This window comes from Pelodiscus sinensis, chromosome 6, assembly GCF_052426305.1.
Source record: "Pelodiscus sinensis isolate ZL-2025 chromosome 6, ASM5242630v1, whole genome shotgun sequence".
Classification (NCBI taxonomy): Eukaryota; Metazoa; Chordata; order Testudines; family Trionychidae; genus Pelodiscus; species Pelodiscus sinensis.
Window position 1 is genome coordinate 101,130,564 of NC_143057.1, and position 18,471 is coordinate 101,149,034.

The following is an 18,471-nucleotide window of genomic DNA, read 5'->3' on the forward strand; positions in this document are numbered from 1 at the left end:
TCTAGAGTTTTCAATGGGGCTTCAAAATTAAGTGCACTCGAAGTACAATCTGTCTTAGCGTTTTTGGTAACTTCGAATCAGATCTAAATCAAAATGACAGTGGGAGTGGGGAAGATGAGAGCTGTAGAAGTTTTAAGGACACTATGCATTTAGTATTCTGACTTGTCTGTTAGAGTTCATAAAATTTGAAAATTTAAAAAAAAAGAGTTTAAGAACAGTCATCAGCTGGCAACTCAAGCAACTGCTGCAATTGCAAAAGTGAAACATTTATGTCACATTTAAGATTCAGTTTAATAAAATGTAAGGGCTATTGTGTTTGAATGCATGATTAGTTATTACCATTCTTAATGTACTGCTGCTGCATCTGCAGCTGGACACAGATAATGAGCATTAATAAAAATCAAGTTATCTAAAAAAATTACACAGACTATACCCTTAGATGTTGTAAAATGCTGTACCGAGCTGTAAATTAACATTTTTTAGTGGTCTGATTTGCAGCATTGTTTGAAGAAAGGTGAACAAGTATCAATGGGAAACTTGATTTAAATCATCAATGGAGTTTTTTTGGGCCATGTCTATACTACAGATAAGATCGAAGCAGCTGCAGTTGATCTTCCAGGATTTGAATTAGCAGGTCTAGTGAAAACATGCTAATTCAAACTGAGAGGACGCTCCCCCTAGATGCTCTTAGTCCTGCTTCTATGAGAAGTAAGGGAAGTCAAAGGGAGAGTGTGCTCCCTTTGACTTCCTGCAGTGTGGATGGTGCCAAAATACGAGTTAAGATACTTCAACTTAAACTACATAATTAACTCAGCTGAAATTATATATCTTAATTTGAACTTATTCCCCATTGTTGATTTAAATCAATCCGCCCTGAGTCCAAATAAGTTATATTTATCCATACGCTATAAAGATACTAGATACCTTTAAAATGACACATTGTGTATTTTCCTTTGGGAAAAAAATACTGTAATCTATACTATTAGGCTGTGTCTACACTGGCATCCCTTCTGGAAAAGGGATGCTAATGTAGAACTTTGGAATAGGCAAATCCGCGGGGGATTTAAATATCCCCCGCGGTATTTGCATTAACATGGCTGCCGCTTTTTTCCGGCTTGGAGATAAGCCGGAGAAAAGCGCCAGTCTAGACATGATTCTCCGGAAAATAAAGCCTTTTCCAGAGGATATCTTATTCCTACTTGAAATTTAAATTTAAATCCCCCACGGATTTGCCTATTCCAAAGTGCTACATTAGCATCCCTTTTCTGGAAGGGATGCCAGTGTAGACACAGCCTTATAGTTATAGTGAATGCCTATAACTGGTGTAACCACACTGTCCTGTTTAAATCCGAAGTAATTTTATAGAAGTCAGTTTCTCCAGATTTGGATTGCAGGTTGGACCTTCCTGGTTCAGCACCCTCAGGACATGAATTGTCCTGGACTAGGAAGTTTGCTGGACCAAGAGAGGCCAGTGCTCTCCTGCTGGCTGCCCTCATCCTAGGCTCCTCTCCCTGGGGCTCATTGCCCTACCACTGGCCCTGCTAAAGCTAGTCTGTCACGGCTCCCCACCCACTTCTCCAGGGTCTCCAGGGGTTCCCAGTGGGGACTATTCAGCTGCTGCCAGTCCCACTGGCACAGAGTATTCCCCAGGGTTCCCAGCTGGGGTCACCTAACCGCAGACAGTCTTGCTGCCACCGGGGGTTCCCCAGCCAGGTAGGTGAAAGGCACTGTGAAAGGCAAAAAAATGAAGCACTGGAATCCAATTCTGCCTTTCAAATATCTATGTAAAATTCGCACTGACAACAGTTGTTGTTACACTCGTTATAACTGATGGCAGTATGGGCCCTTGATTTGTACATCATATATAGTAGGATTCTAATTCTGAGATTCAGGGTTCTTTATCAAGTTTGACATTTAGAGATGCACATTGAAACTGCAATAAACAGTACGGGTGTGTCTAGACTACAGGGTTTTTTCGAAAAAGTGTCCTTTTAAAAAAAAAAAGTCCTGTGTCTAGATTACTGCTGCACTCTTTCGAAAGTAAATCAAAAGAACACCGCAGTTTTTTTGACCGAGGAAGAACGCCTTTTTTCGAAAGTTCTTTAAAAAAAAGGCGCTATGTAATGCAAACTGTGCTCTTTTGAAACGGAGCATCCACACTGCCTGGGTGCTCTTTTGAAAAAGCGGCTTGCCTTTTCAAAAGTACTGGTTGTAGTCTAGACTTTTTTTTTTCAAAAGAGGCTTTTTCGAAAGTATCTTTCGAAAGAGGCTTGCAGTCTAGATGTAGCCTACCTGTCCAATCCCCTTTTAGAAGTGAAAATTAGCCTGTGATAATCTGACCACCTTTAGAATTAATCAAAGAATCTGATGCCCATCTGAAACTCATTAGCATGTAGCAGCAAAAGGTTACCAGATGTACTGAGAACATTTATGAAAGGGAGGGATCTGAGCTTGTGTTTCGCTAACTTATTCTGGTCAAAGATGGAAGGCATAGCTCTCGACGGAGTCTTGTTCCTATCCTTTGTGCTACAAAAGCTAGGACCTAAAACAGGGAAAGAAAAATGGATGATGATGCTCAGTCAGACAGAATCAGTGTTCAGGGACAGGGTAAGGTGAGGATAGCAAGACTCCCGCCTTACACCTTTCTCTCTCAAGAAGGAAAAAACCCAAACAAACTAGGACCCATCACTCTCTCCAGTTACTGACATAATCGTTAGCTCATCCAGAGATTTAAAGGAAGTGCTCACAAAGACTCTCATACAAAGCAAGCATAAGTTATAAAGGTCCAAAAAATAAAAGATCTGATAAGTTTGACATATCTGAAAGGATTGTGGCGAGATAGTCGCAGCAGTTAAGCCAAGCCGTGATATAGATTTTTGTGTCCCAACACAACAACAGAACTCTTTAAAAAGTGTTTAAGTGATTTAGGAAAGTAACTCTTAAATCCCATTTCAAAGAGAACTACATCAAAACACATTAATAAACTGCATGTCAGCAGTGTTCACATACCCAGACAGTTAGCTTGCAGCAAGCTAATTTAGATAAATTCACACCCCATCTTAGTATGAATGAATTGTTAATGTAGACAAGTCCCCAGTCCCGCTGAAAATAGAGTAAGTCATTTAGGGCACATCTACATTACGAGATAAGCTCCAATCTACTATGGAAGATTTCTGGGCACCCGATGTTGAGAAGGTGAGGGTCTGCGTCCCCAATATAGGCAAGAATTGAATATTCTCTGAGGTAGCGTGTCCACATTTATGGAGCGTACTGCTGACTCAGACAGCAAGAACACACCATGAGGAGTTTGGTAGTCTGGGTTAAGCTTCCAGTGTCTGCTGGGTCAAAAAAAAAAAAAAAAATCGACAGTGGGTACTTACAGGGGTTCCTGTCAGACACATCCCAGGAAGCTCCTCTACTCCCACTCCCCGCTTTCATGACATAAAGGAGCCACAGTGTGTGCATGCCTTTTTGTGCCCTGGTTTACTGTACGGATGCCACAGCACTACGAGCACAGAGCTCCAGGTGCTGCAAAGCAGCAAAGAGCTCATGGCTCTTGTGCTGCACCACATGATTCAGTACTCTGAGAGTGCCCCACGTTGTGCCAACAGGAAAAGGACAAAGAGCAGGCGGACGAACTTCACGATGGCCTGGAGGCCCTGCTCAGGCAAGTCCTGGTGCTCATACTACTGTGGCCACCATTCAATACCCTGGACACAGTAGAACACAGGAGACGAGACTAGACTGGTGGGACCGCATCATCATGCAAGGATGGGATGATCAGCAGTGGCTGCAGAACTTCCACATGCACAAGGACATGTTCCTGGAACTCTGCGAATGGTTCACTCCTGCCCTGAGGTGACAGGATATCTGCATGAGCCCCACTCTGACCGTGCAGAAGCACGTGGCTATTGCCCTCTGGAAGCTTGCCATGCCAGACAGCTACCACTCAGTCGGGACCCATTTCAGGGTGGGAAAATCAACAGTTGGGGTACTTCTCCATGGTGCTAGTGGAGACTTGCTAATTCAAACTGAGAGGGAGCTCCCATTGGTGCCAGTAGCTCTGCTCCTCATGAGGAGTAAAGGAAGTTGGCGGAAGTGTGTGCTCCTGTCAACCTCTTGCTGTGTGGATAGTGTCAAAACATGGTTTAAGATATTTGACTCCAGATACGTAATTAACGTAGTTGGAGTTGCGTATCTTAAGTCGAATTTCCCCTTTAGAGTAATCCAGGCCTAGGAGAGATTAGGACTAGGTGAATTAGACTACCAAGCTCAGAAAACAGAAAATTTACTGTTCATAAGAGTTTTGTAGCTACTGTTTTTACTGTCAAAATGCACTTCTGTTATTTTTACCAGATGACAACTGCAATGCATAACAGTTTACAGCCCTATTTTGTTTCCATTCATGTTAATAGGCTATATGCTTAACAGATTGAACAGTTATTTCCCGGAAGCCATAAAATGCATCCCATTTTCAAAAACAGCCGAGTTACAATCAGTTTTCTTGTCCTTACAACTGCACAAATTTGAAGACCAATATAAAATACAAAATAAATAATTTCAGAAGCCTTCAAATGACACTGTTTGAAACTCTAAAATGATAGGAAAATGTGCTCCCTTACCTGTCCCCCATAATAAAACTCTTCAGAATCATTATCTCCTTCAGAATCTTCTTCAACTGCACTATTGTGCCTCGACTCCTTATTTAAAAAAACAAACATTAGGAAATGAAAAAGGAGAATAACATTTGGGTTTCTTCTTTTTGTAATTATTTTTGTTACAAATAAACACTTTACACACTTCAGTTAGAGTTTTCATTAGTAGCTTTTAAGCAAGAGAATCCTGGGCCTAATTCAACCAATGAATGGAAAAATTCAACCATGTCCCCATAGTTAGAGCCCTATCAAATCCGTGGCCATGAAATCTGGTCTCCACCTTTGAAACCTGGTCTTGTGTACTTTTTACTTATACTATGCAGATTTCATGGGGGAGACCAGTGTTTCACAAACTGGGGATTCTGACGCAAAAGGGAGTTGCAGGGATCACAAGAGTATTTTAGGGGGCTTGTGGTATTTGTCAACCTTACTTCTGTGTTGCCTTCAGAGCACAGTAGCAAGTCAGTGGCGGCTGATGGCCTGGTGCTTGCTCTGTAGGCAACAGCCCACTAACAGCACCACAGAAGTAAGGGTGGCAATATCAAACCAATCTACCCTTCACTTCTGTGCTGCTAACTGCACAGCTAGGACCTCAATCAGCTACCACCACTCTGACGTCAGCAGCATAGAACCAAGGGTGGCAATACATACCATGGCATCTTTACTTCTATGGTGGTGCTGGCAGTGGCTCTGGATTCAGAACCAGGCTCTTGGCCAGTAGCCACTGCTGTCCAGCTGCCCAGCTCTGAAGGCAGTACTGCTGCCAGCAGCAGCACAGAAGTCAAGATAACAGCATCGCATTCCCCCTTACAACAACTTTGCAACCCCCAACAACTTCTTTTGGGTCAGGATTACAATTTACAACACTGAAATATGAAATAGTTGAAATAATGAAATATCTTATGAGTGTGAAATTGACCAAAAGGGACTGTGAATTTGGTAGGGCCCTATCCACAGGGTATTAATCTACTGTATTCTGTTAAATCCATTAGAATAATGCATATTAATTTTTCAGAAACAAAAACACATATTTGATATCATAATATTAATTTCTAATTATGTGAAAATAATTAATTTATACTCACAACAGGAAAAACTCATAGAAAAGTGCTCTTTTATCACTTTAGTCCCTGTTTCATGCCATTCAAAAGTTTAAGGAAATTATTCCTTGTTTTCACATAATCCATTTGTCAGTCACAGTCCAAATGCTAACCAAAGCTTGCATAAATTGAGTATCTGATAAAATCAGATTCTCCTCTTTGAACCACACTTTATCTATTTCACATTTTGCATTCACAGGAGTCACAAAATATCCATCATGACCAGAAATCAACTCTGTGAACTGAACATATTTTCCCTTTTAATCTTAAAGATTTAGGGAAGTCAGATACACTTTTGCCACCAATTCCTGTGGCCTCATATACTAATCATATCTCCTTATCTTTGCCTCTAAAATCATTATATTTGCTGTGCATATGTATATAGAGAGTGAAAATCACATTTTCAGCCAATTTCAAAGCAATTTTAAGACTTTTTCCTGTTATATTATTGAAGAAAAACCCTCCCAAAAATATTGACACCCTTTGCCTAATAATAACTTTATCTCCAGGAGAAGCATGCTGTAAATATAAACAAAATAAACACACAAACACCACAAACAAAGAGAGATGAAACTAAAAGAGTGATAAACCCATCCTATATGACATAATCACACAATGAAATAGACTATGAAAGTCTGGCTCACAGAAAAGGTAGATGTTAAGATCTTCATTAACAGGATTTCTTAAATAAATACCTTATTTGGATCTTAGATCAATTTAAAATTTATAAAAAGTTCAATTTCTTTGTCATGAAAAGTTAAATCTATCTCAAATATTTAATCATGAAAATGAATCTATATGCATGTAATTTAAAAAAAAATTATTTCTTCGTTCTCTGAGCTTTAAAGATCACTGAATAAAATTCTGTAATAGTGTAAGTCAAAAATTTCCACTGTGATTTATTATATTAAATAAGGGCTTATCACTACAAAACACAACCACACAAAAAACCTAACTGAAACAGAGCTATCCTCTATTTCAGTATAAATCATCTGAACAGTAAATCATTACAACCAAATACAGACTACAGTTCAAGACTATGCTTCCACCCCAAGGTCCCACACCTTCCAGAAGCATGGAGCTGGCACCTCCCCCACCTGGCACAGGGGTCTGGCAATTCTGTTGGCTCTTCTGTCACAGAGTACTTAAGTCCTGTGATTACAGTGACAGGAATATTGTAACATAAGCACTACGCTTGATAATTAAGGTTCTGCCAGTGTGAATTTTTTCCAAATTTTTACCGAAGACGTCACCTTAATGTGCTTTTTAAACTAGGTTAGTACTTGATCAGACCTAGTTATGAAACAAAGTTTAAATTATACAGTGAAATCATGGGGCCTGATACTCCAAAAAGAAGTTACCGTTCACACTGACATAAACAGGTCAATTGATTTTAATGGGACAGTTACCCCTCACATTAGTAAGCACTAAGCTACAAAGCTAATATTTGAAACATCTGGTCCTGTGCATAAGGTCAAGTTAGGAGAAAATTACTTTGTGACCAGTTTCTCTCACACATTTGCACTTCCAAGCAGCGACGTAATAGTATAGTCAATTAACCGATATGCAAAAGCTGATAGGTCAATGCTATAGACTACAAGCATTTCCCTCCCGCCAACCTTGCCAGTACATTTTTTAGCAGGCTGGCCAGCAGCCCAGATCAGTTCTGGCTTGCACCGGGTCCAGAACTCCTGCTGCGACTCTGCATTTAAAGTGTATTAGGAGCCAGGCAGGCTCGCTCAGTTCTAGCTCATGCCGGGTCCAAGAGTTCAGACCCATCTCGGACAGGGGCTGCTGCCACCCTGTTCTGCTGCCCCTTTATCAGAGGCAGGAGCACTGGGCAACAGGCATCCAGTTCACAAGGGGAGCTGGTTTTTAAATTGGTTCCCCTTGGGGACCAACTCCAGCCTGACACCCTGAACTGCAGCCTCTGATTCAGTGGCTACCGACCCCGTCCCCAGGGACTATCTAATAGTTAACTAACAGATAAGAATTCATAATGTTACTCAACTATTCAATTAACCGATATTTAACATCCCTAGTTTTAAGGCAGGAAGAGTCCATGCCAAGGGGAAGGTTCAGTGGTCCTAGACTGACAACACAGCACATTTTTAACAGCATCTTTGCAAAACTACAGATTCTTTGTGTATGTCTAGAGTGAAATCCTGGCACCTTTGGTGTCAATGGCAAAAGACTCATTGACTTCAGTAGGCCAGAATTTCACCGCAGCGTTTAACAAATTAAATGCAAAGAAAATTAGGTTATATTTTGTAGTTTATAACTCTACCTTCCAATGAACATATGTACAAGGATTTCATTAAAAAAAGCAATACCATACCTCTCCATTTTCCCTCTGTAATTTTGATTTTATAGATAAGCAACAGTTAACATCACTGGTTTTTCTTAATTCTAAAAACATAAAATAAAAAAGGAAAAAGTTAATAGCCATGACACATCTAAAATCATTTTGCTTATATAATTAAAAAAAACAGAACTGAAATAAGTTTAGTAGTTATCACAGTATTGCATTTATATAACTATGTAATAGTGTACACACTAGTCTGGACTCATCATTTAACCTTCACAGTTACAAGCAAGCCTTCCTGCTCACTGCTGTCTTTGTAACAGAGGCAGCAGCGTGTGTGTCAGGGGGTGAAGCAGGTGGGAAACAGTATCTGCGTGGAGCCATCTATTGAGCAAGTTCCCTGTGAGCACTAGTTCCCAGGGAGCTGCCTTCCCTGCCCACCACCGTCCCCACCCCACGCTACTGCGTTGGATACAGAGGCAGCAGCACAGGGGGGCAGGCAGGAGCCACTACAGGGCTCCCTGCATGTACCGACTCCCATGGAGCCGCATGCCCCACCCCACCCCTCTGCTGCTGCTTCTGATACAGAGGCAGCAGGGTAGGGGCACATGGATCCGCCTTTTCCCCTACCCATGTGTAAATGTGTAACCACTGAAAAAATCAGCAGCTATAGGTTTACAAATAATCCACATTGACATTCCTATAGAAATGCCTAGATGCCTCAATCATGGACAAGAACTCCATTGTGTTACTGTGCTACATGTTATACAAACACACAGCAAACAGACAGTCCCTGCTCCAGAGAATTTATAATCTAGCAATATAAAATCAAGCAGTCATGATGCCTCAGGAATCTATGATTCTACAATAAAAAATGCTGCTTAAATAGACCCGCCCCCTCCTTTCTCATTTTATTTTCTTGTAAACTAGTCTTAATTATGTCCACTCTATGGTGGTGTGTAGAGTATAAGAGCTACACATATAGCTGGTCATTGCAGTGAATGGCTGTGTTCACTCTTGGCACTGTGGTATATGGTTGTATGTTATAGTGAGAGGCTTTGGCTGGCATGGAGACAACAGGGAAAGTCTCTGGCAAAGGGGAGGTAGCAGAACATTGTTATAGCCATACAGATGCCCTGAGAAGCACTGCTTGGGAGTGTAGAGGTCTGTAGTACTTGTTCAAGCCATGCCTCATGGTCTACACTGCAATTTACAGCTGGGTGTGCAGTGTCTAAACTCTACATCACTATAATTGGGTGCCATTTTAAATTTATTCTGTGCTGAAATATTACAAGATAATAACTGATGCATTGATTTTAATTGGATTTTACATAAGAATAACAATTAGAAAAATAAAGTAACTTCATTTTCTTTATGGGGCAAATATTTGGTTTTGATGGTTAATAAAAAAAGTTTCACACATGATTTAAAAATATTATAACAGAGATATCTTTGAAGAAAAATATATATCTTAAAGGTCTGATTAAGATCTCAAAACAGTTTTGCTTCTGTGTAAATCTACTGATTTACACCAGTTTAAGTGAGATCAGATTAAGACGGGGTGGGAAAGGGCCCTCTGTGGGCTGGATCCAGCCCAGCATGCTGGTGAGGGGATTGTGATCTCAGGCAGGAGATTGGGGGTGCCACATCTGGGAGAGGGTATGAGGGCATGTGGAGTAGCAGGGCGGAAGGGGGTAGGCAGAGGGTTGGGGAAGGAAGGGGCTGGGGTGCTAGAGGTAGGTTCTGGCCAGGAGACTTACCAGTTAGCAGCCAAACCAGCCTGCCTGCTTGCAGAGCTTAAAATGTTTTTGCCTGCTCGGCTATGTACCTGAGCAAGTGAGCAGGAGGGTGGCTGCCTGTTATTCAAAAAGGCAGCTCCCATTGGCTAGTTTCTGCCCAGAAACTGGCCAATAGGATTGTGCTTGGAGTGGGAGTAGCATCTGAATTTCCCCCCCTTCCCTCCACACTCAAAGAGAAAGCGCCCGGCAGCTGCATTCCTGAGCAGCGTACGGGGCTGTGGGGAAAGTAGGGGAACCTGTCTGGGTCTTCCAACTTCCGCCATGTTTTAAAACAGCTGGCATTTCTCTCTAGGGGGCAGGAGGAGGAAGAATTTTCACACTCCCCCATCCCAGGCCAATCAAGGTATGGGGGGAAAGCACAAGAAGTCACTTCTGCCTGAGGCCTTGCCCCCTCCAGGGTGGCCTGGAGCCACTTCAAAAATTTCTGAAGTGGCCCCTTTTTAAAAATTATTGCCTGCCCCTGAATTAAGACATAAAAAGCTTGCTTTCTACCAACATTGTACCACTTTACCATTCCGGCACCCAGGTATATTTTTCAGGCTAATTCTATGTTACACACAAAAAATACATTTTAATAACACTATTACAGTTGCAATGTCAAGCATTCAAAAAAAATGTCAGAAAGGTAGCCATGTTAGTCTGTAACTTTAAAAACAACGAGTGGCACCTTAGGCTAGGTCTAATGATGTAGCTGGAGTCAAAGTATCTTAAATCACATTTTGGTGCCGTCCACACAGTGGGAGGTCGACGGGAGCACACTCTCCCTTCAATTTCCCTTACTCCTTGTAGGAGCAAGACTACCAGAACAGATAGGAGCTCCCTCTCAGTTCAAATTAGCGTGTCTTCACTAGACCCGCTAATAAGAACCCAGGAAGACCGACTGAGGCATCTTCAACCTTCTCTGTACTGTAGACAAGCCCTTAGAGACTAATCAAAATGTTCAGAATCAAAATATATAGAAATCCAGTGGGTTTTGCCCACAAAAGCTCACGAGTCCATAGGACCACTCATTTTTAAAGCACTCAAAAGTTAGGAAATAAAATGAAGACTGCTCGTGCAGTCTCCTTCGTACTCACTGGCTCCTAGTACCTGCTTCATGGACTATCTGTCCCAGTCTCCTTTTCCAGCCAGTGGCAGTTCCCTTGCCAGCCAGTCCCAGTCTGTTCCCTTGCTCCCACTCTCAGCCTCCACCATTGCCTCTCATCCCACCCCAATTACCTTTCTCAGTTTTCTTCCCTCCTCCTGGCACCTTCCAGTCAGAACATCTCCCCTACCCCTAGACTCCCAATCTACTTCTCCTGCCACTCCAACTTCTGTCTCCTCTGCACTCCAGTTTGACAGCTTTGTTCTCCATATTGCCTGAGTCTTTCAGGGGAGTCACTGAGAACACAGGAGAGAGAATTTTCATAGTATAAGTTCACGTTTCCAGAACCAAACCTAGCACAGTTTGTAGAACTCAGAGCTACAACTGCAGAGAAAATTAACCCTGGACTGCAACATGCTTACTGTGGACAGAAGCTTCAGGGAATTTAGCAGCCAAGCATTTGTGAACAGATTTTAAAACCTTACTTAGCCAAATGTGGGCAGGTTTTCATGGCGCTGGCAAAAGATACACCTTAATAGTACCTGGGCAAAGGGTGCTGATTTACATGGTCAAAATAATGTGTTCTTCCCTGGCTTTGTTTTTGCTTAAAACTTTAAAAAAAATCAGACTGAAATAGATACCTGACGCAGAAATGTTCATCCCAAATTGTTAAAGTTTAACAAAGTGATAAGCAAATGAAAATGAGGTCTTACAAAGGGAAGAGTTCAGAAGCCTTAATGATGGGTAAGTATGTCCCATTGTGTGCAAGCCATAAAATGAGTAGAAACACATAGGCTACGTCTAGACTACATCCCTTTTTTGTAAGGGACGTAACACAATTGCTAATGAAGCGGGGATTTAAATCTCCCCTGCTTCATTATTATAAAAATGGCTGCCGCTTTTATTCCCGCACGGAGCTTTGCCGGAGAAAAGCGCCAGTCTAGACTCTGATCTTGTGGAAAATAAAGCCTTTCCAAAAGATCCCTTATCCCTCTATGAAATTTTCTCCAGCAAAGCTCCATGCGGAAAAAAAGCGGCAGCCATTTTTATGCTAATGAAGCGGGGGAGATTTAAACCCCTGCTTCATTAGCAATTGCGATACATCTAATTTACATCCCTTTTACGAAAAAGGGATGTAGTCCAGACGTAGCCATATTGCCTACAGACTCCTCAAAAGAAATATTTTAGTTGTTTCTATTCCAAAATGTATGAGCATACCCAACAATGAGCTTGTGAGAGAACTGCATGATATACAGCAATCCATATTGTCATATAGTCCTTTATGTATGGATACTATACTGCAGTCCCCCCACAAAACTTCAACTTAAAATTATTTTTCAATGTTACCTGTTGCAATTCTATGGAAAATTACTGGGATTGCCTCTGTTGTAACTAACACATCTTCATCATTATCTGAACTGGAAACATATGTGTTATCTATAAAAGAAAAAGAGTTATTAGGATAATGGGTACATAATAAAGACTTCATCTACAGCCCAATGGTACCATCCAAGCACCTTCCCTGGTTGCCATACCAGCATGCTTTCATCAAGGACATAATATATATATATATATATATATATATATATATATAAACTTTTTAAAAAGACAATATTTCTAAAAGCACACCAAAAGACTAAAAATAATTTTTTTACCAAAAAGTCAAAAATAAAGTTTTAAGCTAACAATGTAGGAGACAGATTGGATTGCTAAGTATGATTCAAGGTAGTTGCTAACTGTTAGCCAGGCAGAGACTTGGCATTTATTGAACATTGCCATACATATTTTAAACAACTCTCAAAACATATTGATTTCTTCCTCTCTGATTTGAGCAATAGTGTCTGTGAGGCTTCTTTCAAAACCTGTAGGTTCACATTTAGCAACGTAGTTGGTGATATAATAGGTGATGGAAATAGCAACTCCACACGGTTGAATGTCCATGTTCGCCTACCAGTGGCTTAAGATCGAACCTTCTTGAAGCATCTAGAACCCATCCCAGTCAAATCAAACTTCCCAGAAGCCCTTCCAACTCTTGCAATACAAATACAATGCATACCCATATGTTTGTATATGTATATGGATGTGTGCGTGAAAGCTGAAAATCCCGTGACAGACAGACAAGAATGGTGGCCGTTTAATAGAAAGATTGTCTAATAAAGGGACTATTTCCTATCTGTGGATCTCTTATGTGTGCTGAAGTGCCTAAATGTCTCAAACATGCATGGGTAGCTGAAAGGAAAGTTATAAATAAGCCTAGGCAGTACGGACCCTCTGTATTATACATAGGCTACGTCTGCACTGGCATGATTTTCCAGAAATGCTTTTAACGGAAAAGTTTTCAGTTAAAAGTATTTTTGGAAAAACGCGTCTAGATTGGCAGGACGCTTTTCCAGAAAAGCACTTTTGCGATCAGGGCTTTTTTGCGGAAAACATTACTATGCTGTCTACACTGGCACTTTTGTGCAAAAGTCTTTCAGAAAAAGACTTTTGCCCGAACGGGAGCAGCATAGATTTTCCGGAAAAGCACTGATGATTTTACAGTAGATTGTCAGTGCTTTTCCGGAAATTCAAGAGGCCAGTGTAGACAGCTGGCAAGTTTTTCCAGAAAAGCAGATGATTTTCCGGAAAAACTTGCCAGTCTAGACACAGCTATAGGGTACATCTAGACTACAAGCCTCTTTCAAAAAAGCCTTTTTCAAAAAAGGTCTAGACTGCCACAAGACTTTCAAAAAAGAAATCCGCTTTTTCGGCAATCTGGATGCTCTCTTTCGAAAAAGCCCTGCTTGCATTCAAGAACACCTTTTTTCAAAAAAGCTCTTTAGAAAAAAAGGCGTTCTTCCTCATAAAATAAGGTTTACCACTGTTGAAAAAAATGCTGCATTCTTTCGATTTAATTTCAAAAGAACATGACGGCAGTCTAGACACAAGTGAAGTTTTTTCGAAAAAAGGCCACTTTTTTCGAAAAAACCCTGTAGTATCGACATAGCTCTAGTCCCAATGAAAGCAATGCACTGGCCCAGAGATCTACTTCTGGCAGAATTGGGTCTTTCAACTGTAAATACAAGGTGCTCATTTACATTATCATATCTTGCATTAGTTAACACAACATACACAGATGAATGGCATAATAGGCAACAACATTTCATTTCTGTCTATGTCAGCCAATGTATATCACTATGGGCATTTATTCACTGGCAAAATACTCATTAATGTCACACTGTCACAATTCATATTCATGGAATTTTAGTGTACCATTTGCAATATATACAGCTCTTTTGGAGCATAATTAGACTAATATTGTGTTAAAATTATGAAAAAATGGTTCCAAATAGGGTTGCCAGGTGTCTGGTACTGACCCAGACAGTCCGGTATTTTCGCCTCCTGTCTGGTAAAAAAAAAAAAAAAATCAGAAAATACTGGACACCTAAAATGTCTGGTATTTTCTGATTTTTTCCTGGCCAGGAGGCAAAAATACTGGGTCCGCAGGGGAGTTGTCCGGCCTGGAGCAGGAAGAAAAGATGATTAAGGCCAAAAAGCCTCAAAGGCATTTCTTAAAGGGGCCATGCTATTTTTTATTTATTTATGCATGCTTAATAACTTGAGTACTTTTTTTTTTACTCAACAACTTTCATCTCCCCCCATTTTTTTTCTCAACAGAATTTTTTCCCTAATTCCAATAGTTCCAAAGATGCTCGATGCCATTAATACTACTTCTAAAAATATCAGTGATACTTTCATGACTTCAGAAATGTATAAGCAACGTGGAGACATTACTGTTTAAAATAGTATTTGTTTCCACTTACACTTATGATATTTTGCAGTTGCTGCCACTATTGACAGTTGCCGCATCACATAAGTTCAGGGACTTAATGCATAACACTCAGTTTCCTATCACTCTGAGGTTTGTGAAGCAATTCATTCAGTTTTAGGTGATGATTTCAACATTATTACTAGTGCCATAGTGGTGCCATGACATAGATAACAGAAATGTCTGAAACTGATATATCCATAATTTTCTGAGCAGTTCCTACAATACCTACAAATTTACCAGCTGAGGATTCCCTTTCAGTCTAATTAAAACCCAAACAGTCTGTTTTGTATTATTAAACAAACTCTTTGGTGATCACAGTCTATTCATGGCTCCATGGGCACATGGATCCACTCCTACCTATAATTAAGCAAGATTAGGACCTTAGCCATTTGCTGAGGAATTTTCTAAAAGATAGAATACATATTAAAATGAATATTACAAAAAGACCAAACAGAGCCTTGTCATTCATAGTAGTTTTGACCTTTAAGATATATTATGGGCTTGATCCTGAAAGGATGTGATGAAACAAAGCACCTAAGCACATGTTTAAAATTAAGAACACTAGCAGTACCATTGACTTCAAGCACATGTTTAAGTGCTTTGTTGGATCAGAGCCAGAATGCTCAGCACTTTACTGGATCAAACTATATATTTCATACCAAACAGGAGTTACATTGTTTTTAGATTCTCCTCATCAACAGTTTTAGGCATGTTAAGCATCACAGTCCCCTTCTCACAAAACTTGTGAATCAGATTTTCTCACCCTGACCTGACTGACAAATGAAGGCTGAATAGGAGAAATGACTGTGAAAACAATCTGACTGATGGGAAATGATTAGCAAAAAGAAGCTCCTAGAACACATTAATGAATTTTCAAATATCTTCATCTGAACCTCTGAATTCTGCTCTAACAGTGATCTTTGCTTCATAATAAGGAATGTTTCACTGTACCTGGATAATCCTCTGAGACATGTACTGAATAGGATATGCTGAAGGAAAGAAAAAAGAAAGAAGGGCGTTAATAACAACAACAGCATAAAAAAATTTCTACGCCTCTATTATCTGTTTATTTATAGATTTCTGGCATCTTCCAAGACAGGAGGTAACAGTTACTTTGACAGCTTTTGAAATGCGTGGCTCAGAAAATGTAATGCCCCATTTACAAGGTTTACTTCTGGTAGACCAGTTCAGGTCTAAATCATAGTGTCTTAAAATATTGTGATTTCACTACAAAGCATTCTCATTATAGTCATATTTCACTGACTACATTGAGCCTCCTATATTTTATTTTTTTAAATGTATATCTGTGTGCTAAATCATAACACTAACTTCAGTGGCATTTTATAGGTGTAGAGGTATGCCCACATGCAGATAATTTCTGAATCAGACACATGGACTTTTTAAAGGTTAATGAGTATCCTTATTTTACATCAAGTAAATTAATCTTTGTATATATCTTACAGCATATCTAAACAATGCATTCTGGTGAGTGTACAGTGAAACAGCCATAGCTGCATCCATGTAAAAATTAAGAAAATAAAATATAGTGCTGGTCCTCTGTAGGTAGAAGTGATTCTGCATGCATTGGGTTTTCAGGATCAGGTCCCTCATTTAAAAATATCCTCAATCCTGATTGAACAAACATCTGCAACCAGGTTTTGGTCCTGATTCAAAGCCTGTTGAAATCATTGGAAGCCTTGCAACTATTATTTAATCCTAGCAGAGAGTGGGACAGAGGATGGAAGACAGATATATGCATAAACCATCAAAAAGGGGGAAAGAAGTAGAGATTCCTGGAAAACTTGAAGAAAAGGAAAAGGTTTTGTGCTCCTAGTAATAGCCCAAAGTGGAAAAGGGGAAGTCCTAAATAAAATCTCCACAAAATTTTTAAGTGTCCTCTGTATGAGAATGTGAAGAAAAAAATCTGACAGACTGCAATGAAATGAGCTATCATACCAGAAGCAGCAATTTAAAGGGGCAGATGTGTTCACAAAATTAAAAATAAATGAACGCTAAAAAAAGAAGGGATATTTATCTGGAATAAAAAACCCTCAGTATCTTTTATTAGAATTAGAAACACTGCCAACTTAATTTAAAACCTAAAATTTAAGAAACATGTCTTGTTTCTTCTTATAGATTTATTTGGTTTTCTTAGTTCTGATGTTGAAAAATAAATAAAAATGTAATTATTTTTAATTAAATTCACTGCCAACAGTAGCTTCCCTCACCCCTTTTAAATTAAACATTCTCTAAGCATGAGGAGAATATGTGCTGTCCCCTGTAGAGAGGAATAATAACGGGATGTTCCCCATATATGCTGAAGCACTCAGGAGCACTATGCCACATGTAGCTGCTTCTGGGACAGTTCACTTCCACATCAGCCTTTACTCAGGCTGTGCCTATCATGTAGAACTGAGCCAATAGTTAGGGAAAACAAAGCTGTTCATTTGAACCTGTGGAGAGAATTAGTGAAAATGTTCATACCCATCATTATACATTAGCTATGTATAATGTATAACATTAGCTATGTATATGTATAACATCCAAAAGAATGTTTAAAAAACTGATTTTATTTTCAGCGCCAATACACCTCTTTCATTTCTATGTATTAAAAGCTGCATTACTTTTAATGCACTAATGGCAAGCAACTTCCTACCAATTGTACACCTGCCATATTTTAATCAAACCCTTAAAGCAATTCCAGATTTGAACAATCTCTCTTAAAGGGATTCAGATCAGCAACCACTATTCAAACAATCTCCAACTAATTTCAAAAAGAGTTTTGTCCAAGCGAGGATCTGAACACCTTAAGGGCCATTCACTTCACAGAGCATTGCAGATGTTTAGCACCCCACAGGCCTAAATATTACTATATCGAAAAAGCTTCTGTATAGGATAGGGGAGTAGTAGCATACCATTCACATGATTAAACAATAAACATGGGCTTATCCATTACCATGAACAATAACACGCAGGCTCCTGCCCCACTCCCAAGGATCTGGCTGCTGCCCTGCACTGCTGCCTCTAAATGAGAGGCAGGAGTGTGAGGTGACAGCCAACTGCCCAGGAGTAGGACCAGCACACAGGTGCTGGTACAAACTGGGAGCTGGATGCTGCCCTGCACTGTGAGTGTGTAACTGCTGAAATTTTCAGCGGTTACATGTTAAAAAGTAACATCCCTAGTGTAGAAATGGCTTTATTTTGTCAGTGCTCAGAAAGAAGCAACTGGAATTAACTTAAGCCTGATCTACACAAAGTATTACTATTTCAGTTAGGAAGAGCACCTGTAGCACTTCCTGCAGCTGGGTGAGATATTCAGAAGTCAGTCTGATCTCCTCCCAAGAGCAGCTGTACAGAGGAAGAGGAAGTCCTATCTCTCCCCACCACTGCCAGGAACAGATCAGACCCACCTCTGGAAACTTCCACCATTTACCTGAAGCTTTACAGATGCTGCCTTCAGAGCCCAGAGAACAGAATAGAAGTGAAGATTGCAATCCCACATTCTTTCTTCAACATTTTTTTGGCACTTCCCCATGCCCTCTTTTGGGTCAGGATCCCAATATTTACAACCTTAAATGTCAGATGAAAACTGTGAAATTGACAAATTTTAAAACCTTATGATCACAAAATTGATCAAAATGGACCATGAATTTTATAGTATCTGTTCATACCAATATAGCTTATTTCTCTTTTCATAAGGGGGGAGGAATAGCTCAG

General features: G+C 40.1%; 1 protein-coding gene across 2 annotated transcripts in view; it reads right to left on the reverse strand.

Annotated features, from left to right (window-relative positions):
• The window catches only part of PARP8 (poly(ADP-ribose) polymerase family member 8), a 223,060-nt gene that overhangs the window by 68,397 nt on the left and 136,192 nt on the right, over nucleotides 1-18,471 (reverse strand). For both annotated transcript variants that reach the window (XM_075932482.2, XM_006139520.5), the window contains 4 exons: nucleotides 15,706-15,743; nucleotides 12,291-12,380; nucleotides 8,094-8,164; nucleotides 4,623-4,700 (listed from right to left, as the gene is read on the reverse strand). In XM_075932482.2, the coding sequence (XP_075788597.1) occupies nucleotides 4,623-4,700; nucleotides 8,094-8,164; nucleotides 12,291-12,380; nucleotides 15,706-15,743 (277 nt within the window). The remainder of the gene's footprint in view (nucleotides 1-4,622; nucleotides 4,701-8,093; nucleotides 8,165-12,290; nucleotides 12,381-15,705; nucleotides 15,744-18,471) is intronic.